This window comes from Meles meles, chromosome 2 (genome assembly GCF_922984935.1).
Source record: "Meles meles chromosome 2, mMelMel3.1 paternal haplotype, whole genome shotgun sequence".
Classification (NCBI taxonomy): domain Eukaryota; kingdom Metazoa; phylum Chordata; class Mammalia; order Carnivora; family Mustelidae; genus Meles; species Meles meles.
Genome location: NC_060067.1, coordinates 101,853,714 through 101,878,744, shown reverse-complemented (window position 1 = coordinate 101,878,744; position 25,031 = coordinate 101,853,714). Strand labels below are relative to the sequence as shown.

The 25,031-nt window shown below is 36.3% G+C and overlaps 1 protein-coding gene across 3 annotated transcripts in view; it reads right to left on the bottom strand.

Annotated features, from left to right (window-relative positions):
• Positions 1–25,031, bottom strand: part of COL25A1 (collagen type XXV alpha 1 chain) — a 467,999-nt gene that overhangs the window by 37,953 nt on the left and 405,015 nt on the right. For 2 of the 3 annotated variants that reach the window (XM_045995538.1, XM_045995543.1), the window contains exons 18-23: positions 24,949–24,993; positions 12,654–12,716; positions 8,330–8,398; positions 7,500–7,544; positions 5,946–5,990; positions 4,963–5,040 (exon numbers count right to left, since the gene is read on the bottom strand). In XM_045995538.1, coding sequence (XP_045851494.1) covers positions 4,963–5,040; positions 5,946–5,990; positions 7,500–7,544; positions 8,330–8,398; positions 12,654–12,716; positions 24,949–24,993 — 345 coding nt within the window. The remainder of the gene's footprint in view (positions 1–4,962; positions 5,041–5,945; positions 5,991–7,499; positions 7,545–8,329; positions 8,399–12,653; positions 12,717–24,948; positions 24,994–25,031) is intronic. The other variant, XM_045995552.1, reaches the window with a different exon arrangement.

The following is a 25,031-nucleotide window of genomic DNA, read 5'->3' as shown; positions in this document are numbered from 1 at the left end:
AAAAAGGCTATTAGAATATTAGAGAGTAGAAATAATTTCTTTATCACTGTCTTCCAATTGTATATTATATTTTTAACTACAGAGGAGAATCATGAAACCTTAGAAATGGAAGAGACTTTACAATTTGAACTCTCTGAGGTTTTCTAAATGTAGGATATTTGAATTCATTTTCACCTGGACACAAAACTAGTTTGTCTTTTTTTAAGGATAACAACGTGTTTTATCATGAGTTGCCTAATAAGGGCATATTATTAATGGTAACTGAACTATCTAACAGATGGAGTTTATGTCATCTTGTTAAATAACTGTATTTTGTGAGACCTAACAGTTACATAGGGTGGCTTTCATTCTGCTAATAATAAAAGAACGAATGACAAACTAAGCTTAACTTCTCAGCAACATAGTTTTTACCACCATCCTAAAGCACCCGTGTGCAGACACACGAGATATCCTGAAGATGTTGGCTCACTGGATTTCTTCTACCTGGTTCCTCTAAGTTAAACCTATGTGAACTCAGCAGCATTCTCTCTTGAACTCCACAAATGACTGGAAAACCATAATTTTGGTAGTGATGGAGAAAGATGCGTTGTTCTCTATGAGGCACGATGTGAAACGGGAAGCATGAACTGGAGGAACAATAAACAGGTTGAAGCCCCCCAAGCTGATTTGTGATTTATTACCTAAGATCCTTATGTGAATCTCTTTAGAATTAAAGGTCAATTTCTTTCATTTCTCATAGTGATGTAAGGTGAAAATCACCCGTATTTACACTAAACAATAGGTTTAAGTTATATGGTATTGAGTGTTTTTAAAAACTTGAGTTAGGAAGTAGAGAGGTTTTACTGCTAATTTTGGAAATCTAAATATCAAAACAAATGGCTTATGGCAGATGTTTATGTAAATAACAATTTTCAGTAGAGCCAATGGTAAAATTTTCTATTTCTGATGTGATGTTTTTAGAATTATAATATACACCTATTTACTTATTTATTCTAGATTTTTTTTTGGGCAGATTTATTTTTAGAGGAGGTGATAATAAAACAAAATCTGTGGGGTGCCTGGGTGGCTCAGTTGGTTGAGCGGCTGACTCTTAATTTGGGCTCAGGTCATGATCTCAGTGTTGTGCATCTGAACCCTGAGTCAGGGCTCCATGTTCAGTGGGCAGTCTGCTTGAGATTCTCTCTCTCCCTCTCCTTCTGTCCCTCCCCCTGCTTGTGCTCTCTCTCTCTGTCTCTCTCTGAAATAAATAAATAAAATCTTTAAAAAAAAGTGAAATCAGCAAAATGGTGAATATCCATCACTAGTTAAGAATAGAAGAAAAAAATGTCTACTACCTCTTCTCAGGCTAATGGCTTAACTAATTTTTTAGGGGCCCTTGTTCTAGTAGAGTACTACATTAGGAAAGCAAATAATTAAAAAAAATAACTATAAGCTATTTACAAGCATAACACATAGTTGCCCTAACATCCCTGTTGAAACAATATATCTTTAGGTTGAGATAAAAACATGAACTACTTGACAATGATAGATATTGACTGGTTTACTGTCATACAGAACTTGAGGTGGAAGAAGAAACTGAGCACGTATACCATTTCTTATCAAGACCTAGGTGTCGATTTTTTTTAAAGTACAGTACATTTATATATATCAGCCAAGAGTGTTCAGGAGCTCCTAAAAAATGACCCTAAGCATAATATTATATTTTACGGACTCTTAGGAAAAAAAATCTATTCCAAAACATCTTTACTTTACAAATAAAGTAAAGATACACTCCTTGATTTCCTGAAAATGACTCAGCTAGTTAATAGCAGAGGAGAGATCAAAACAGATTTCAGTTTTAGGCTGAGAGTAGCTTGCTTCATGCCTGGCTCTGTTCATGCAAAGAATACTTTAAAAGATACAATTTTTCCAGAAAGGACCATAGCCTATAATATTAGAGCATTTCTTGGAAGCTAAGAGAATGTATGTCTTTTAAAATTGATAGTAAGTATTATAGTGTTACTGAAAGAAGTCGAAGGGAAATTTACAGCATTGCAAATAAATTAAGTTAAAAAACATGTCCTTATATTTTATAAGTAAAAACTGAAAACTAGTAGGTATATCAAAACTTCTTATTCTCTTTCTCTCTTTTCTTCCACATGCAGTTATCAATTTGTGGGGGGAAAAGGACAATTTAGAAATCTAGTTCTAGAACTTAACAATAGCCTAGAGGTTACAGCTTATGTTTAATCTACTTGCATTGAGGAGCACTGTTTCAAGGTGTTGACCAAACATACTGACCAAGCAACATATTTCCAAGCAGTAAGGATGCTCCTCTTTGCATTTTGCCAGAAGAAAAAAAATGAAATGAAAAGAAAAATAGGCTGAGGGGCGCCTAGGTGACTTTTGAGCATCTGACTCTTGATTTCTGCTCAGGTCATGATCATCGGGTGGTGAGATGGAGCCCTGCATTGGGCTCTGTGCTCAGCATGGAGTCTGCTTGTCCCTCTCCCTCTGCTCCCCCACCCCTTCACCCCGTGCTGTCATTCTCTCTCTCAAATAAATAAACAAAATCTTGAAAAAAAAAAAATAGCCTGAGCTGAAGGCAGAGTCTGCAAAAACTATTTAATAGATACTTCACTAGTTAAAAATGGTAGTTGTAGGGGGCACCTGGGTGGCTCAGTGGGTTAAGCCTCTGCCTTCGGCTCAGGTCATGATCTCAGGTCCTGGGATCGAGCCCCGCATCAGGCTCTCTGCTCAACAGGGAGCCTGCTTCCTCCTCTCTCTCTGCCTGCCTCTCTGCCTACTTATGATCTCTGTCAAATAAATAAATAAAATCTTAAAAAAAAAATGGTAGTTGTAGCAAAGGACCTATAGAAATGTAGATCTACCATATTAGAGATCTGAGAGTGAAATCATGAAGATGGGGGAAATCATTCAATCAAGTACAAAATGGCAAATGTTTAAAACTAATTTGGCTTTCAAGCAAAGAAATGGATCGTACATATATGCTAAGTGTACTCACTCATCAATCAGTAACCATTTGTTCAACATTTACATGCCCGGACCTGTGCCAGGTATATTGGGGGAATATAAAATAAGCATGAGACATATTTCTGTCACCAAGAAACTCACAATATGGTAAGAGGCATGACTAAAATAAATTATGTGATTTGAGAACAATTAAGGGTTAAGCTATTGGGCCCTGACTGCTAATGTTTGAAAGGATAGAAAGGAGGAATCATCTTGGTGGCAGCAGTACCTTGTTGGATGGGATTTAGATAGATGAAAGGGAAGAAGAATGGGATCAGGGAAGAAGAATGGGATCAGGCAAAAAGAGGGTCATTGGAGTTTCTGAACAGATTAGAGCCATCGAAAAAGTGACAGTTTAGGAAAATTAGTCTTAGAGTGATATGCAGGATGGGTTAGAAAGGGCACTAGGATTAGACGAATTGGTCAAGGGCCTGTTGCAATGTTAGCCCTGAAACAAATAGGATATGGACCAAACTGGGAATGCAGAGAGTGAGGCAACCTTAGGAGGCACTTTGAGAAATGAAATGACCACATATGGTGAGATGTAAAGGATGAAGGAGTAACAACAGTTGAAAATGACACTAAAGTTTCTACCTCAAGACAGTCAAAGAATTAAAGGATCACGAAAAGACAATGATTAGTTAAAAAAAGGAATCATCTGATTGGTGGGAAAAGTGACCAGTATATTTGTGTGTGTTGGTAGGAATTGGTAGGGCAATGGTGAAGACCTAGTGGAAATATTCTTAGATAGCTGGAAGTACCCACAGCATGGACCCAGAGGTGAAAGATTTGGAAGCCACAACACAGAAGAACACAGAGAGTGACTGAACCATGAAAAGATCAGAGACTTGAGGATACCAAAAATTAGGGGATGACAGAGAAACTGAAAATACTAACATAGAATGGATCTCTCAAAGAAGAAAACTAGAAGAAATCAGAGTAGAGGATTAGAAAAACCAGAAAGAAAAAGTTTCGAAAAGAAGGTGGTTTAGTAGAAATGTCACAGAAAATCAAGGATGAGGAGAACAATAGGCTTGACCTAGAGGTCACTGATGGCCTTATAAGAGAAGTTTTAACAGAATATTGATATAGGCTAAAATGGAGGAAGCCAAGCATAAAAAAAAAAAAAAAAAAGACTCTGAGAAACAAACTGAGGGTTTTGGAGGGAGGAGGTGGGGAGTTGGGTGAGCCTGGTGGTAGGTATTAAGGAGGACACGTATTGCATGGAGCACTGGGTGTGGTACATAAACAATGAATTCTGGAACACTTGAAAAAAATGAACATTTTAAAGAAAGGGATGAAGAGAAAGCAAAGATGATGGAGACAAGCTACATGGTCTATGGAATTTTACTCTATAGGTATTTCTCTATGGTAGTACATTATATAATGAATGGTAGCAGTAATAAGAAATACCTAAAGAGGACTTAGTATGTGCCAGGCACTGCTCTAAGTGTATAATATGTATTTAGGTATTTTTTTTCTCATAACAACTCTTGAGACAGGTGCTACTATCTTCATTTTGCAGATGAGGACACTGAGGCACAGAGAAGTTAAATAACTTGCCCTCACCCATGCACTTAGTAAGCAAGAGATTTGCACCCAGGCAGTTCTGACTCTAAAGCCACAGGGCTCTTAATTGCTCTGCTAGGTTTGCTTTTGAAGCAAGGAGACAAAAATTGGCAAAATAAGCACAAGATTTAAACCAGATAACACTAAAACACTAAAGCATATCAAAAACAGAAGGGAAAGAAAAGGAATGATGGAAATATGCTAAGAAATAAAGAACAAACACTGGGGCATGGAGAAGGGGATGGGCTCAGGAAGAAGGTGTGCTTTGAGCAAGTGGAGCCCTCTGGGATCGTGGAATGAGGGGCATGGGAGCTGATATTTACACATATTACACAGGTGTTCATTAGTGTCACTGTGTCAGGGGAGGCAGCAGTCACTTACCTGCAAGGCTTCATGAAGGTTGCCATTGTAGTCTATGATCTCGGTGGCTCCCTGATCTCCCTTTTGACCAGGTGGACCCTGTGAAGAAAACCAACCACGGGAAAAATCATGGAAGTTAAGCTAGCCTGTACAAGGGACTGTGGCAGAAACAAAAATAGCAACATGCCGCTCTCTCTGACCAGCCGTTCTGTTGTAGGACTCAATTGCACTTCAGAGTAATTATCTTCAAATTTCGTCCTTATTGCAAAGAAGACAAACGCTTTTGATGTCCTATAGATTAAAGATATGAAACTTGATTTTTTAAAAAGAGATAATTCAATCTCTGAAACTGTTTTCTGAAAATTATAAAATATAGGCTAATCCGATTTGCCTTGCAACATTTTATTGGCTTTAACAATACTTATTAAAGCAAACTCTAGTCTCTTCTTCTTCTATATCTAATCGATTGTTTCCTTATTAGAACACTGTTCTGTAGGAAATGTTTGGCTTGTTCAGTAGGAACAGAATTCCACTAAAATTAAACCAAATAGGGAACAGATATAAGATGTCTACCACACTTATTAGTTCTGCCACCGAATTTCCATTAGTCATGTCCCAATTCCCTGCCTGTCTTTAAAAAAGGCTTAGAAAATATGGGCTATTGCTTTCCTTATAGTTGGCTTAATTAAAAATGGAAAATTCTATTAGCTGGATGGTTTTGGGCTTGCTATTGCTCAGTTAGCAGACGGAAAGTAGAGAGAAAATGTTCTTTAGAGCTTTTCTTGTGAGCTTATTTTACATGTTAGACTCTATAAACTCATTGTTCCAGTTGACTCAAATAAAAAAAAAAAGAAAAAAAGGGGAGCAGCAGAATTCATCAGTAGTTCACCTCTGGTGCTATTATTGGGTAATATTAGTCCAGGTGCCTTGTGAGAAGCCACATGGATATGTGAGTCAAATCTGGGTTTGTAGAGGCCAAAATCTTAGATGAAAAATATACTCACCCTTGGTCCCAGGGCTCCAGAGTCCCCTTTCTCTCCACGATCACCCTTGCCCCAATGAAAAAAGAAAAGACTCAATTAGTAGTGGGGCCAATGGTTCAGAAATATCTCAAATCTAAGGATATATTTAAACAATGCCGACGCACCTCTGATATGAACTTCTGAAATGGAAATAACAGCTCGAAGAACAATAACCAGGGACATAGCAAATGCTTCTTTAAGACGCACTATAAATCTCCCTTTCAGATGACAGAGTATCTTGGAATACAGGAACTCTCTTACTAGAGATTTTCAAAAGCAAGGCAAGTGGTTTCTATGATACCCAAAGTAAGCTTTTACCTCCCAGACTAAGCCATACTTTTGTTTTTATATGAAGAGATTTGGGGCAAAGGAAAACAGAACCAATCACTGGGTTGTTTTCTGAGAAAAAAAAAAAAGGTGTGTAGATAATCTGGATAGAGAAGGAATGGAGAGCTCAGTCTAGAGAGGTTTAGAAGGGAAAAGTGATCAGTGAAGCCGCTCTTCGATGATGATGAAGATCTAAGGCAAAGTCTAGAGATACAGGCCTTTTAAGACCCAGAAGGTGCTGAAGTGGACAGAGCTAGCCAGAGCAGGTTGGCAGGGCTGAAGATCGGGGGTAGGGGAAAACCAGCTTTGTTTTTAAAATGCAATATGAAAAATCACTAAAGTTCCATTCATGGTGTTATTACCTAACCTGGAGAGAAACCAGGAATAGCCCAAGCAGCAAACCACACAGGTATCACTCCAAGAGCACTCAAAATTCTCATAAGTCTAAAGAGAATCTTTGGAGAAGAGATTTGAACCTGTATAGACTTGAAAGTTCTTTAAGACAGCCTTAAATTTGTCATATTCTTTTCCTAGGTGGAATTCAAAGCCTTTTAATATGTCTCTCTACATATTTCATAAAATGGATATGAACCAATGAAAGTAAGCAGGAAAAGGGTTTTTCATTTTTTTCTATCCACTTTATATTAATAACATTGACCATAATAATTAAATTTGCTATGAATAGAGAATTAATGATTTCTGCCCTCTGTTTTCCTCATTTTTTACCCATCGTTTTCATGTTATTAGCTGATAACATCTTAAATAACATGATTTTGCTTACAGTATATAGATTATGGCAAATATTATAAAAAGCATAATAAAGGAAAGAATTTTAATAGGCGGAAAAATTTTAATGCCATGGAGGGAATCAACTAACTTAAAAGCAAAGTATAATTTGAACATTTATCACGAAGACTGCCAGGAAATAAATAAGATCATACCCTACAAAATGTAAATTAAATAAAGTTTTTTTCCCCCCAAAGAAGCTATTCTTACAAAACAGGAAATACAACGTCTCTTAAATAGTAGTCTGAAGCACAAGAACACACTAAAACAACAAGATAAAGCAGATTAATTGTTTTGAGATAGTATCACACAGATGAAAATATTGTGATCCCAGTGTGTGAGAATTTAAAACATGATTCTCTGTGGAAGGGGCAAAAGGCACAGTTCTTGAAGGTGTCATGTAACATTAAAATGGTTACTGACCTTTGACCCCTTTGGGCCTCTAGTTCCTGATTCACCTTGTTTGCCCTATTATGGGAGAATATAAAGATGGAAAAGAGAAATGACAGAGGAGATAAGAATAGAAAAAGGAAATTAGCAGTGACTCAGAATAATGAAGAAAAATGGAAACACTTTATTATAACTGTTTCAATATATGGCTCTATGTAATTTTGGATATTATAACACAAAGCTTAAGTAGTTATCACCATATCATTAGCTCATTCTCTGGTCTCGCCACCACCTTCATTCCATTATAATTCTGAAGACTGCCCACCCATTAGTGGATGGGAAGAGTTCTGTGAATAATCTTAATTAGTCTCAACAGTGTTGGCATAAATTTCTTTTTCATCAAAGACTAAACCATTTCCTGTGTCTCTAGGATGGATTATTAGAATAAAGTGTTACCATATTAGTTTGCAGGAAGTTTAGAGGAATAAAGACTGAACAGTGAAATAAATCCCTAGCTCTGATATTTTCAGAGTATTCTACACCTTCAAGTTACCACAGAAACTAACACATCGCATATCAACATTTTTCTCGGTAAGTTTTAATACGCACCAAGTGACAACATGTTAATATGACTGCACCTTCCCCTTTACGTTTGGATGTATTATTAGATTTGTTTACTGGACAGAACAAACTAGAAAAGTTGAATCATAAAATTCCTTTCGAAAAGAACTGTCATTTCAATAAATTATGATTTTTGCTGTTTTAATACCCTTTAAGGAACTATATTTTAGTTTCATGTTCTAAAGTAAGTAGGACACATTTCCAACCAAAGAAAGCTATCTTCCAATGCACGAATAACTGACCTTTGGTCCAGGGGCTCCAGGCTCCCCTCGCTCACCTCTTCCAGGAGGCCCTGTTTCCCCACGTTCACCCTGTTGCAAAATACAAAACAAGTAAATGGTAATTCCTCCGTCCCTCACTGGATTGGTCCCTGTAGATTAACAAGTGAATTCAATAAAATGAAGGAAAGTGCAGAGTTACCACTTATTTACCACGTATCCTGTACTGTACTAATCTCAACATGGATTATCTCATTTAATAATCAAAACAATTACTCAGTGTTTGTATTATCATTTCTATTTTATACATAAGGAAATGGTTTGGTAATGCTTATCTGATACCTATGTTGGTAAATGGAAGACCTTTAAAGGGAATTGATAAGAGCCTCATTATATTTCAAGACAGACATGGACACAGTTTTCATTCTGGGGCCACTTTTTAAGATCTGCCGGAGGGGAAGCATGGCCAAGTGGCTAAGTGTTAGGTTTTGTAATCCAACTCCTAGACGTTAATCTGGGCTCTGTTATTCACCAGTTCTATGTTTTGGGACAAATTAGTTAAGTTCTGAAAAACATCAGTTTTCTCTGTAATGTGAAGAAAAGTTTAGTACTGATCTCACAATTTATTAAGACAAAGTGCTCAGAATGGTGCAAGATACATAGGTGTTACAGCTTTTGACCTTATTCATAGCTCTATGAAGAATGAACATGATCTCTGTTCTCAAGGAGCTAATGATCCAGTTCGACAGACAAGATCCACATAAGCAAAATAGTTCAGAATTAAGGAGTAATGTAAGGTTAACATGTGAGAGAAGAGGAAATCCCATAGGGTTTTGAATGGTCCAGATTGGCTAGTTGGAGGTGAGATCGAGCCATGTCCTAAAGGATGGATATGGTGTATTTTACAATTATTGTTGGTTATGACTGTGCTTTTGATGAGTCCAGCAGCTGCCTAAAACACTTCACATGCATTGTCTTATTTAATCCTTGGGACAAAGAAGAAAGGAACTGGTTCCCAGAGTCTTACAGATGAGCAGACTGAATGAAGCTCAGGGAGGTTAAGTAACATGGCCAAAAATCACAACGCTTTTGAAGTGGGAGAGCTGTGATATAAAACTGATTGTGCTCAATACTCAACTTCTGCATAAATGTTTCTGTATGTAAATCTTTTGCACATATCTGATCATTTTCTTAGGATAAATTCCTCGTTGGGGACTTGCTGGGTCAAAATGTCCAAACGTTTGAAAAGCTTGCCAAATTGCTCCCCAGGAAGACCATGTCATTTTCCATTCCTGAGCACAGAGTAGAGAGTGATGGCTTCCTGCATGATGGGTAGAATTGCAACAATCAAACAGGTTTGGAATTCAGACTGGTGATGGCATGTTTCTGGGTGAAAAGGCACCCTCCTCACTGAGGGAACTGATTCATCATGGAAAGGAGAATAAACTAGCATTGGATCTGTCCTGGGTGATTCAGGGCTCTAAATTCCAAGATCTTTATCTGTACCATGCCCACAGTGGGGTTTTGTGGGGGAGGTGGGGTAGATTAGGGCAAGGATTAAAGAAGACTCAGCAGGTTCTTCAGCATGAACTGAAAAGAATGTGAAAATGGAGAGCCTGGGAGGAAGGCAAGGGACTTGTCTGGGTGGAAGAAATGGAAGAGATCTTCCAGAAGGGATTTTCCAGGGATTAGAGACAGAAGGGCCTCCACTGGTATATGGAATTTTAATTTTTAAAAAGTGTACCATATTTAGTCTTTCTTTAAATATTTTGCAGAATAGTTCTAAAATAGTAGTTATAAACTTGTTTTAAAGAAAAGCAAAAAACCTGAGAAAATAATTTATCTATAGCATACTACAGGAGTCGAGTGTATATATCTTTACCTAGAATCACTTTTTGTCACAATGCTCCTCATTAGCTGTTTGTTACCCTATGGAATTATACTATTTATGTGTCTAGTTCTATCTCTCTTTCCACCTCTGTCTAGCACATACTGGAATGTAAGCTTCAGGAGAGTAGAGACTTTTTGTTGCATTTACTGTTCATCCTCAAAGATTAGAAAAATGTCTGGCAAAAAAAAATGTGCTGAATTAATGAATAAACATTTTATTCAAAGTATTCTGAGTTATTCATAATAAAACCTCATTTCTTTAGGCTGATACAGATGCTGAGGATATAGCAGTGCATATGAACAGATTTTGAGATACCATTATACATCTTCCTTCCTTACAATCTCTCTTCATTATGTTGGAGATAAAATATGCAGGGTTAGTTTATTTTTTAAATCTGAATTTAGTGGTACAAATCCAGACTTGCCTACACAACTGGAAAAAGGCCACTGTTCAGCTGAGACAGAATTTTAAATAAACATGACTTTTCCATTATAATACCAAATTCATATTAGTCAATTCAGTTGAAAATTACTCGTATTGTTAATATAATTGCTAAAATATTGTTAATAAAACAAATTTCCTGTCCACATCCCTTCTTGTGGAAATACAAAACAAGTACAGTATGTTCTTTACTTTTATTGGGAATTCAAAGCAGTATCTGTTAAAATCAGCCTGGGTTCTTCATGAGAAGGAATCAATGTTGATTTTGTGGATTTACATCTGAATTTTTTTTATACCCCAGAGTAGTTTATTTATTTTTTAAAGACTTTATTTATTTACTTGAGAGAGAGAGAGAGAGACAGAAATAGCAACAGAGATGTCAAGACATAGCACAAGTGGAGAGGAGAGGAAGAAGCAGGCTTCCCTCTGAGCAGGAAGCCCAATGCGGAGTTCCATCCCAAAATCCCGAGATCATGACCTGGGCCCAAGTCTTAACTGAATGAACCACCCAGGAGCTACAATTCCAGAGTAGTTTAAAGATTTTATTTTTAAGTAATCTCTATAGCCAACATGGGGCTCGAATTCAGAACCCTGAGATCAAGAGTCTCATGCTCTACTAAATGTACCTGTCAGGTGACCTGAAACTACAGGGTAGTTGAAAGTCAATGAACTGAAGAAATGATATTTAGGGATGAACTCCATTCCCTACAACCTGTGTTTCTTCTACTTCCCTCTTTTCGACAAACAGAACACCACAAACATTTAAAGATCTAGTTCACACCTGGTTCTTTCTGGCACTGACCAAGTTTTCTACTCCTTTGTGCTGACCTATGAGGCTGGCTTCTTTCTTTACCTGGCTTTGAGGCAGCATGTCTGAATAAACATGACAGTTCTCATATGAACATGGAATCCTCATTATTCTCTTGCTTCCTCAGTCTTTATTCCAGAAAACACATTACTTGCATGAATCTGTTCAGGCTAAAAGAGGCATTCTTCATATTTTGTTAATAAGCCTGACAGCTTATTATGTGAAAAAGAAATTGCTTGAGAAAACAGAATTTTGGATAAATTCAACTGAGTTTCAGTCCCCCTTAGGCCACACATAGTTTCCTTTTACTAGGATTAGAGTTGTTTTCTCTTGATCAGCGGAAATGAGGACTCCTCTGTCAAAACAGACCACGAACATATTTCTCTAGCTCTTAGAAACCATCCTGGCTAATTTCTGGTGAATGCAATACACATTGAGGCAAAGACTTCTACAGCTTAAAAATAAAAGAATGTAGTTTGATCTAATTTTGCCCCTTTGATTCATGAATCTGTCATGAGTAAAGTTCCATCCTCAGAGCTATACCTTTTTATATCTTACTGAGTAGATAAAAAGAGAACTATGGGTCCAACTACATCCACAGCAACGTAATTCTTTATATGGTGGCATAAATATTTTGCTTTTAGAGCCCTCTCTAGAATTGCCAAGTGGAAGATTATGACATGGTTTTCATTACAGGATCTTTCTGTACACATTATTCAGGATTGATCCTTTTGAGATGAGACACTTAAGAATCTATATGACATCAGTACTTGCCTTTGAAATTAAGGGAGTGAGGGGGGATAGTAATAATGTTTGATTAACAAGTATGTCCTAAAATTGGTGAAAAGGGGCAGAAGTTAATGAATTCTATTTCTCCTCATCAGAATTCCCCACTTTTTCTTATAGTCAGGAGGTAAACAGCATCATATCTACGTAGGAACAATTTGGGGGAAAACAGGAGCAACTAATATATTTCATTATCCTATTGTCTAACCTGAGGCTTTCTGGAATTAATTTCTTATGACTCCATTTAATGTGGTATTCCCATTAGAAATGTTAATAATAGGTGATAGGTATTTTCATTCTCTGTTAGGGAAAAATATCTGGTCATCTAAACAATAAAGTCACTCCACACTTCTTTGAACACAATGGACTAAAAATATATGACAAAATATTTCAGAAATAAAGGAAGGAAAAATGCCACTAACCTTTGTTCCTGGTAACCCTGGTAAGCCTGGTTCTCCTTGAGGACCAGTGAAACCTGGTTCTCCCTTTAAAAAGGATGGGTATATGAGATTGTTATTCATATGGCAGTAAATAAGTGAAGTTAAACTGATTTACTCTTTCCGGGACTTTACCCCTTTGACTGTATGCAGCTTTCCTACTGAGACCCAGGTACTGAGGATCACAGCAATCAGAACTGGTTTTGGTCAGTGAAAATACTCTGAGCAAAGTTTTGGAGAAACTTGAAAAAGTAAAAGTGACAAAGAAACAAGACCAATGTCTTTACAAAGTTCTTTGTCATCTGTTGTCCTCCATTTCTTATCATTTACCAAATTCAGATCCACTATGTTACGGTGGATATGGTAGGTGGCCTCTAAGACAGGCCTCAGTGATCCCACCTCCTGGGACGATCCCTTGTGTCGTCCACCTCTGCTAAAGTGTAGATTGGACTGACTTACTCATATCTAATAAACAGACTATATTGGCAGAAGTAATGGGATATCACTTCGGAGACCAAGTTATACAAAGACTGTGGCTTCCATCTTGGTGGCCCTTTCTTGTTCTCTATCACTTGGATCACATGCTTTGGGGAAAGCAAGCTGTCATGCTCTGAGCAGCCCTATGGGAAGCCCACATGGTGAGGCCCAAGTTCTGCCAACAACCATGTGTGTGAGCTTGAGAACAGATGGTCCACCTCAGCAGAGTCTTCAGATGAAACCATAGTCCTGGCTGACAGTTGGACTGCATTGCATCCTTGTGGGAGACACTGAGCCAGAGGCACCCATCTGAGTTGTGCTTGAATTCCTTTTATTCCAAAACTGTGAGGTAATTTTTGTTGTTACTTTTGGGGGTAATGTGGTAGGCAGCAATAGATAACTGATATATAGGTGTGGCTAGAGAAGAGATTCGGGAATGTTCAGCATGTAAGGAAAAATATCTCTCCTTGCTATAACTCCATAACCTGTTCCCCACTACCTGGAGGAAACCCAGTTGTTTATATTTATATTATATTATATTTATATTATCTATAATAAAATATATATTTGGTCTTGTTCCTGGTTCCTTGCACAGAGCTTCTAAAACCCTTGGAATTTCCTGAGTGATAAAGAGTAAAAGGAATGACTTTTGTTATTCATAAAAAACCTCTTTCAGATGTACCTGATGGGTTCCTAGATAGCTTCTGGAGGGGAATGTTAAAGTTGGAACTCCTCTCATCATCCCCAGAGAGGGCAGAGGGGCTGGCAATTGAATTCAGTCACCAATGGTTAATGCTTTAATCAATCATGCTTATGTAATGGAACCTCTATAAAAATCTTTGAACAGTAGGGATTGGAGAGCCTCCAAGCTGGTGAACACATCAGGGTGCTGGCAGGATGGGACATCTCAACTTCATGGGGACAGAGGCTCCTGTGCTTGACACTCTTCTGACCTCGCGCTAACTCTTCATCTTAGTCTTTTATAATAAACTGTAATGGCATGGCATTTTCCTGAGTTTTGTGAGTTATTGTAGCCAATTTTCAAACTTCAGTGTGGTTGAGGGTGGGTTGGTTGTTAGTACCCTCAAATCTGTAGTCAAGTCAGAATGCAGATAACCAGGGAACAAGTATTTCTGATTGGGGCCTCTAGACTGTCCTTTAGACAGAGGTTGAAAGTGAGGGCTGCTTTGTGGGACCAAGCCCTTAAAACCTGTGGAGCCTGATGCCAAGCCTAAATAGTTGGCGTCACAATAGGACTGAATTGTAGGACACCCAGTTGGTGTCAGAAAACACCTGAGACCAGTGTTCATATTTTCTCCAGTATCCATAAAGTTTTTTTTTTTTTTAACAATGTGAGCTCAAATATAAGAGTCTAACTTCCTGAAATCTATAATGAAGTTTTAAAGCAAAAACTGTGATGGCTCTGTTCCCATACTTACTGCTCCTTCCGCCCCCATTTGCATTATTTCTGGAGCAGTTGCTAATGTTATTTAATACATTTGATTTTTTTTTTTATGTAGTAATATTTCAACATTTGTTTTTTGATACTTAAGAGTTGAGCAGGCAGATACAGAGCGGATGTTTTATGACAACTGTTTAAATGTCATCAACTATTTGGAAACACTTTAGTTTTTAAAATATGCCTCAAAAAACCTTGGGTACTGGGTGGGGAATAAAAGGAAATCACTATCACAAAATATATCACATTGATACAGAACTCAAAAATATTTATCTTTATCTCTGATGCTCATGGTACTGGTTTCAGATTAAAAAAAAAATGTGGAGGCTAAGTAATGCTTTAGGTTTATTGTTTGTGAAATTTTTGAGACTCTATTCTACCTGTTCCCGTACCCTTACACATAACAGAAAGGAACCTCCAAACAAATAATTTTTGTATGATCTCTTAATGGTCTAAAATGAAAATCAACAAAATTCATAGAAATCATTGATGACCGTTCTACTTAAAGAGTTTAACTTGTTATTTTAAACAAACAAACAAAAAAAATCACACGGAATACATTTATTTACAAGTAAGATATTTTTCCCAATAAAATTTCATATATAAATACATAAATATTCTCTGTCCATCCTCAAGAAAAAAGTTGTAATAAATTCAATGTGTATCATTAGTAATGACTTACTAACATGAAAATCTAATGTGAGTTAGTAGGTTGAAGATTTATAGGTAGAAAAGACTCTTGCATATCTTCAAGTAGAAATAAACTGATCTCACTATTTAGCAAAACAAATAGAACACCATTAAGCATTCTAGTTAAAGAGAAAAAAAAAGAGTAAATATTGAAAAAACATATTTCTTATTCAGGTTAGTGTTTAGTTTATAAAAAGATGAAGCATGCAGTTTCAAAATTCACAAATAAATAAATAAAGTTTTGTGATCTCAGTGGTCAAAAGTGATTTTTCTTCTTTTAATAAAATAGAATATACAGTAAATTCTCCTGAGGAAAGTATAGTAAGTTCCCTTAAATAGAACATTTAGGGGGAAGTTTTTTACTTCCAAATACACAATTAGCCATGCATTTGACAGTCACGATGATTTTAGCACTGCCAATGCTGGCTAATTTTAAAGACTTTGAGTATGATTAGTTTGACCTTATTTCACTCTAAGAAAGCATCTGCCATATTGATGTATTCATTTCTTATCTCAATTTATTCAAAGGGAAAATAATATACTTAACTTTAAGATCACAATTTTATGTTTATTTAATTCCAGAGCTCTCAACCACTTTGGAGACATTTTCTTCTTCTTCTTTTTTTTTAAAGATTTTATTTATTTATTTGACAGAGAGAGATCACAAGTATGCAGAGAGGCAGGCAGAGAGAGAGAGAGAGAGAGAGGAGAACAGGCTCCCTGCTGAGCAGAGAGCCGGACGAGGGACTTGATCCCAGGATCCTGAGATCATGACCCGAGCCGAAGGCAGAGGCTTAACCCTCTGAGCCACCCAGGCGCCCTGGAGACATTTTCTTAATCCTCTCTATATCTTGGCAGAGTGGGGAGGAAATAGTCATTGGTCTCTTTTCTGTCTCGGGCTTGAAAGAAACTGGTTGAGGGGAGGCGAACCATAAGAGACTATGGGCTCTGATAAACAACCTGAGGGTTTTGAAGGGTCAGGGGTGGGAGGTTGGGGGAACAGGTGGTGGGTAATGGGGAGGGCACGTTTTGCATGGAGCACTGGGTGTTGTGCAAAAAGAATGAATACTGTTACGCTGAAAAAATAAATAAAATGGAAAAAATAAAAATAAAAAAAAATAAAAAAAGAAACTGGTTGAAGTAAACAACGCATAAATAAATCTACTCGTAGTCTTGAGCTTATCGGGTTGTTTCTTAACTTCCTAAGCTAATGCGAGAGGTTCTCAACCTCTTTCCTTTACTCTTTTTTTTTTCTTTCCTTTACTTTTATTAGTGTACACAGTAGGAAAAGTTCATTGATAGGGTTTCAGATTCCACATTTCATTTAACGCTTAATAAACTACCATTGGTAGAATTTGGAGTAGTATTGAAGAAGAATATCCATAATTTTATGAAAAGACTATTAAAATAATCATCCCTTGTCCAATGACATATCTGTGTGAGGCTGTTTTCCTTCATACACTTCAACTAAAACAACAATTGGTAACAGATTGAATGTCTAAGCAGATATGACAATCCAGCTACCTTCTGTGAAGCCAGATATTAAAAAGATTTGCCAAAAAAAAAGGTATAACAATGCACTGTTCCTGCTAATTTTTGTTTTATTTAAGAAAATTCAATTATATTTCATAAAAATGTTATTTAATGAACACATGATTTTTTTAAATGCCTGAGAACTGTTGCTACAAAGGTCCAGAATTGAGTTAAAGCCTGGATTTGCAAATTGAAATCCTGAGGTGCCCAACAACGGAAAATACTACTGTTGTTAAGGGGTGGCTTAGTCAAGATTTATCAGATAATGCAAGCAAAGCATTTAATGCTGTCGCCAGAATGAAGTAAGTAAACAATAACTGTTTGTCATTATTGTTGCCCTTATCTTTCAGTCTCAAAAATGCTGACTACCATCATAATTACTGTGGTTATTAATAGTATTACAACATCTCTGCAACTAATTGGTGATACAGAAGGTGACTTTTTGTTTCTCTACAATCTGTACAGGGCTATACTCAATACCTCTCCAACTTCTTCCAAGAAGTAGTGCTAAATTTTCTCATGTGAATCTATCATCATTTCATGAGATGATATGCAGCTGTAAGAGACTTTAGGACTGCAAAAGCAGAAGTATAAAAGGTAGAGAAGTGACAGGTGTACTTTTCCTGTAAGGAAGGAAAAGAAGAAAATGGTCATACCTACTGAATTTCTCTAAGTAAACATAATCCTTTTAAAAAAATCTTGCCTCTTTGACAAGGACTGATTAAAAATTCCAACCTCCTAAAATGTCTAGGAGAAAGGCCATGACAATCTATGGTTTTGTGGCAAAAAAAAAAAAAAAAAAAGCAATTGGTTTTTCTACTGTAGTCACGATTCTGGTAAAGCAGAATAGAGGAAGGAGAAAATTTTGTTTTAATTTTCTGCTCTTGCCTTGGATGATGTATCTGATTTCTTCCTGAGTTGTTTCATGAGTTTTGTCCTTTGTTTATTCTTTAATGAATTAGCTCCTCACCAATGAGTTTGAAAATCGAGTCTCAATACCAAAACTGTAACACGTTTCCCTGTGTTAAGCTGGTAGAAAAAAATCAGTAAAAAAACCTGTGGTTTTGGCAAGTAGACTGGGATTTGGGTTGGGCAGAAGAAATGCTATTTATTCAGCATATAACACAGTAAAGGTCTAGTAGTACATTGCTGAGAGCTGCAGCTGACAGCAGTCAGCAGTCCTATCTGAAAATCTGACATAAGTTGCTAATTTCAATGGAAGTTTTGAGTAGCCAGGGCACATAAAGATGCAGAACAAAGTCTACAGAGAATAGTTCTAGCTGAGATCAAGGATGTGTCTTCACATGACCAACTTCGGAGGGCCTAATTGTCTCACACTGACCTTTCCAACTTAGCTAACCATTTCAGCAGCCACAACCTTGACCTTGCAGTATGAAGCTCAACGAAAATAAGTCACAGTAGCTAGTAAGTACTGACTGTATTTCAACAATTACCCTGTTTTTGCACCAAAAAGTTTCCTTGCTAATGAGAGTATTAATATTAGATCTCTCTTTCTTCTTCTCTTTCTATCCACTCAGCTTTCTTCCTTACACTGGCAATGTATGCATAAACAGGAAAATTAAGCTGTAGGTAGGTGGAATCTGTTCACTCAATAAGATTTTAAAAGATACAAAAAAGATAAGATTTTTGACTGAAGCCACTTTTGTTACTTTTAAAAATTTTAAGTAGCCTAATGAGATAGCTTAGATTCTGTGTATTCTGACAAATGTTCCTCCCACACACAAAACACCTATGACAAAACAAAACACCCCAAAACAAGGCAAGCAATTAATGTCCTTAACAATAAGGAAGGTAACAAAAACTGGCCTTCTATATTACAACAAGGCAAAGGAAAGGTAGAAAATTCCCTAACATGACCTTTCTGAAATCTAACAATAACCATCAAAGGTCTCATTAAGTTTTAGAATTCAGTAATAAAATTCAGACTGATTTCCTTCAAACCCACATTTAATACATAGCAAGAAAGTATTTGAGATCACCTTCTTTTATTTTCTAAACGGCTTTTGGAACAGTGTACTGAATACTCTTCTATCAAATTTACATAAAGGATGTCCTTGACATAGGTGAGAAGAGTCAACAAATACATAGATGGGATTATTGGTCAAGGTAAAAAAGGAAGAGATGGCTTCATTCACACAGAAATGTCTCCCTGGGTGTTTCCCTATAAATTTCCAAAACTTACCATCTGTTAAATGGAATAGTGGCCAGAAAGTCCTGATTAGCTCTTGCCCACAGAAAAATCTCTGGTTTTTCATTTATTACCATTTGCTTTATTTTTATGTCATTATCAATTAAAGCAGTAAAAGATATTATTTTTTTAACCTGTCTAAAAAAGCCTCTAACACACCAGCTTAAACCAAGTCATGTTTTCCATGATACTTATTACTCCAAGCAGATCCAATTTTCATTGCCCAAAAAAATAGTACAATAGGGCTTGAAAAATATGTGCTGATTTGCCTGGGCGCTAAAGCATCACCAATAATTTTGATTAATGTGTCTTGACACTGAATGCATTAGCCATACAATATCCTTCTTGCTTAAAGGCTAATTAGAATTCAAGTCAGCATGATACCTGCTTCTGAGGATTACAGTAAGAACATTTGTTGTAATAAGAACGTCCAGACAGCTAGTTTTTGTAATGATTGATTTGTAAAATTATTGAGGGGGAAATAAAGAACAAAAAAGTAGAGTCTGTCCCTGAAACACTATTTCCCTTAAGGATAAAATTTGAGTATAAATTAAAATATCTTGGTGATATGATGAAAACGAACTGCAATAGCAGGTTTATTTAAGACTCAGAAAACATACCTTTCTGCCTTTTTTTTTTTCTTCTTAACAGGATTACATCATGAAAACACATTCGGTATATTTATTGGAGGTTTCATTATGGCTGCTAAAAATCTCTGATTTCTGGTTGCATGAGTTTCCTAATTGGATTCTTAAACTACTCAGCTGCTCAGACATAGACTCTGGGCAGGCAGGAAATAATTACAAGTAACAACACAATCTTATCCTTTTAACCAGTATTTCTTCCTTTTCTTTTTTTTTTTTTAGGAATACATTTCACATCCTATGTTACTTCCAAAAACTTTCCCCTCCTGTTTTTAAAACGTGATTTGATTTTTCTGTGGAAAGAACCTCATCGCCAGTGAATTTAGATGGTAAATTTCTATTAGACTATTGAACAATGTAATTAATCCTAAGAAGGCCGACCTAAATGTTCCTGCCACCTGTAAAACTTAGCCTTTCTATGATTTGGTGTCAAAGATGATTTCATATAATGAGGTATAAAGTACTGGTTACTGTCTCTTACCCTCCCAATCCTTGAAATCTTAATCTGAATGTCAAATTTTCACTAATGTGGAAACCAGAAGAAAACTATCAAGCTTGAGCGAAAATACCTAAAAATTTTTTGCCACCTAAATGCTTTTTTCATTTATGTATTTTTTACTGTATTATGTTTCCTGATTCTATTAATTTTACTGTGTTATATTAAAATTTTCCCAATTTACTTTCTGAATATGATGAGATAAACTAGTGGTCTCTGTTGAAAGGAAAAAAGCAAGCATTGAAAACCCGTATTTGTAAAAAAAAAATGTCTAGGTCTGGGCAACGCTATGACTGGGGCCTAGAAAGATTTCCTCACTACATGTCCAGGTTCTCTTGTGAACAGCATAGGAAGAGGAATTTTGACAGTACCATGTCTTATGCCCAGAAGTTTGTATTCCTTCATCCTTTGTTCCTGGAACGTATTTGAGTTATAGGAAAAGGAGAATAGTGTGATGTTTCAAGAAAACTAGGTTTCTTACAGCTCTTAAAGGTAACATTCATCCATCACTACAAAGCAGTTTTTAGAATCTACCTCTATTAACCTGTAGAATGTAAATGGCTTTATGTTCTCCAGGTTAAAATAACTCACATGAGGGAAGATTATATTGAACATGTACATAACCCATGTCTCCAATATTCTGAGTTGCTCCAAGAGAAAAAAAGAATAATAACTAACATTTTTTGAGATTTACTATCCGCTTGGCAATATTTTAGGAGCTACACATATATTAATTCACTTAATATACACAACTCTCTGAGTTATATACAACAATGATTCTCATTTTATTAGGAAACCGTAGAACAGGGAGATTATTGTAACTTGCCCAATGTCATGGTGAGGGGTAGAACCAGGACCCGCACACTGGTGGTCTAGTTCTAAAGTCAGGTTTCTTGCTCACTGCTCTATACTGCTTCATTACTACGGTAATGTAATCATAAGAGGGATAAGTAATGTATTTACGTTTTTCAAAATAAGTATGGAGAGAAAAAAATTTTAAAAATAGGAACATCAGATCTTACCCTTTTATGTGATATCAGAAAAGCTAGTTACTCAAAAGTTTCACTCATGAAAAACATATTTGAAGTCTTATTTATAAAAATCATTTTGTGAGCTCAAATCTTATTCCAGAAGATCAATGTCTGCATGGTACATTGTGCATAATTTAATTTTCCCAGTTGAACATCTTGACATGATATGAACCATGAATGCATGAAATAGGAATTCCAAATGTCTTCCACATGGTGAGAGAACTTTCCAATACTTGTGCAGGAAGCTTAAGAATAGTTTGAAATTAAGTTATGCCTGTTGTTGGTGACTTTTATTATGTATGCCCAAGGTATCAGCACTTCTCTCTGAGTGGGACTCTGAGGTGATAGATAGATGAGTCTGCTGTCTGTATTTAGGCACTTTGCTCATTTCCTGAGAGCTGTGTGGAAGGCATTTGGGTGCTCATTAAGTTCCCCACCATTCCTTGAGAGCAACAGGTGGCAAATCAAAGCTTCCCTGGTATGTCATGGCTGGTTTCCTCAATGTCTTGGAAATAATGGATGGCATTTGCATGCTCTCTGTAGTACCAGAAGATAAGAAGGGGATGAATACCAACAGGAAGTATTTCCAAAGCATGAACTATCACACAGTTCTTGCTACCACACGTTCTAAATCCATACATGTGGTTTCATCTTTTAAATATTTTTACTCATTCAAACTATGAAATTATGATTAACTATCCTGTGGTTAGCAACTGAGTAGAAGCAAGGCATATTGGAGGAATAAAGAAGATCTCAGGTAATGAAGCTATATTGTAAAGTTATAAACGTGTAACTCTACATTTATGAATATCCAATGCCTGCTAATGACTATGTGTTCTTAAATTATCTCCTTCACAAGAGGACTTCGGTATGCTGAGCACCTACCATATTATAAAGAAAGAACATTGCTCACATCCTGAACTAGAGCGAGAAGACAAAGCTAATTACAAAATCTGTGATTTAAATCAAATACTGAGTAATTCCCCAACAATATTTGATAATTGCATAGAAAAGTATCTCCAGCGAAGGATAAAAAGGTTTTATCAAGTGACAGCTTCTTGTCACAACAGTCACACTCAAGGTTTAAAAAACTAAGGCCAATATCAGCTATATAATCCTAACAAAATACTTCCGGCCATGTCCTAGGACCCCTGGAATAAAAGCATTTACTGGAGGTGGCAAATCACCAACACTCTTCCCAATTTGAAAAAGTTCAATACTTTCAGACTAGTTCACATATGATTAGGGAAATTGCCATGGGCTATATTTCGTGGTGAAAGACATAAAATGAATAAGAGGTAACGATAACAAATAGAGTAATTCAAATTGGTTTTTGTTCATCTCGGAGGGAAAAACCCCAACAACTTCACCCTTACATACTCTTTCCCACCAAGACAGTGCCTCATCCTCAAGTGCATTTCAATGCAGGGCTGGAATTCCTGCCTCACCAGTGACCAATGGAAGCACATTCTTGCTAACTTAGGAGTAAAGCGCTATAGGAAACCCTCCCCTAGCCCTTCTCAAATATCCCTCCTTTCCAGTGCCTTCTCCCTTATATATAATGCAACCAGGTTCTTTTTAACTCATGTTGAATTAAATAATAATTTTAATTATCATTTAAAATAATTTATAAATGTACTTATAATAAATTTGTACTTATAATGCACTTATAAAAATGTACTTATAAGTAAATTTAATAATAATAAATAATATAAATATATTATATAATATATATATAAATATAAATATAAATAAACACTTATAACTTAAAATAAAATTTATAAATAAATTATAAATTATTATTTAAAATAAGACTAAAATAAATACAAATTTTAATAATTTCCTTAAATTTGTTTTAGAGATCTATGATCTCCCAGTCATTTGTAAAAGGCTCTTTTTTTAATGTGTGGGAATTACTAAGGAACCTTCCATATTTAGCTCTACAATATGAAATCAAATATTTAATTATTTTGCTAAATAGCAAGTGGTAAGTATAAGACTTTGACCTTTTAGTAAGCTGTTCTCCTACAGTGTACTTTTTCACTGAGGAAGCCAAAGACAAAAATAAAAGGACATATCTGAATGTCCATGATACCAATCTGGAAACATCAAACAAAAAGCAAAAATTTCTGACTGCCAGCCTGAAAACACAGTTTTCATGTCTGTTACTTATACCAAAAAAAGTCATAAAATATATAATACCATATGATGTCTGGGGAACTCAATAATTTATCTTGTTCTGTTCTAAAGCCATATTATTGCATGTACTGAACTTCAAACACAAACTTCATCAAGCAGTATACATAGCCCACACACTGAAACTAGGATTATTCATTTTAAAATGGTCTAATACACACTAAATATTGATTCAAAGTTTATGAGAATAATGTAAGGAAAAATATACTTGCATTATGTTACTCTATCAAACGCTTCTAGAAACAACTTTAAAGCTTTTCAGCTTTAGAAATCAGATCTTAGAGACTCACTACTGCTAAGGCAATAGAAGAACTTTAAGTATGTCAGTTGCCCTGTGAAAAATTTTAAGCAATTAAAAAATGTATGTTTCAAAACCCTCAGGTTGTTTTTCAGAGTCCATAGGGTTTTGAAGGGTCAGGGGTGGGAGGTTGGGGCAACCTGAGGGTTTTGAAGGGTCAGGGGTGGGAGGTTGGGGGAACAGGTGGTGGGTAATGGGGAGGGCACGTTTTGCATGGAGCACTGGGTGTTGTGCAAAAAGAATGAATACTGTTACGCTGAAAAAATAAATAAAATGAAAAAAAAAATGTATGTTTCCTAACATTTTTAGATGGTTTTAAAACATGGAAAACAAAGTTTTCAAACGAAGTTTTAAGCAGTTATTTCAAAAGATACACACAAAGTTTATGGAAATAATATACGGTACAGGAGAGTTTAGTCATCTGATTTGTCCTTTGCAGTGAGAGTTATTGACAGGAAGTGGAACCAGAAGCTACTTTAGAGAGATTGTTTTAACGAATGAATTACAAAAACAGCTGCCTAAATGTTCGATTTATGGGAATGTTAAGACTCTTATTCCAGTCAGAGTCTAAGGGATGCAAAGAACAAAATTAAAATGTGAAAGTGAACATCCTGACTTTAAAGAATTCCTTTGTGGCACTTACATTTTTTTCAAGGTCATAGTAGGTTCTAATAGTAGAATATATAGTCCAGATAGCAATGGCAAATGTCATCAATATTTGTGCCTAGTTTTCAATTTAAAAATACTAACGTGAGCCTCAAACCCATGACTCTGAGATCAAGACCTGAGCGGAGATCAAGAGATGGATGCCCAACTGACTGAGCCACCCAAGCACCCCTCGATTTAAAAAATTTCATTGATTGTGGGGCACTGGGTGGCTCAGTCGTTAATCGTCTGCCTTCGGCTCAGGTCATGATCCTAGGGCCCTGGGATCAAACTCTGCATCAGGCTCCGTGCTTCAGTGGGAGGCCTGCTTCTCCCGCTCCCGCTCCCACTCCCCCTGCTTGTGTTCCCTCTCTAGCTGTCTTACTCTCTGTCAAATAAATAAATAAAATCTTTTTTAAAAATTTAATTGATTGAGATGGCTGGAGAGAATTTAAAGCATTATAGCTTTAAATTAAAGCATTAAAGCATAAAGAATTAAAGCATTATATTTTTACTTTTCATTTTTTTCCTATTTTCCTTTGATTTCTGTGACTTTCACAGTTACAATTCTATGAGACTGAGACTGTCAGTACAGTGTTTACCTTTATCCCCGGAAGTCCAGGAAGCCCAGGAAGCCCTGGTTCACCCTACATAGGAAAATCACATAGCATTATAGAACAATAGT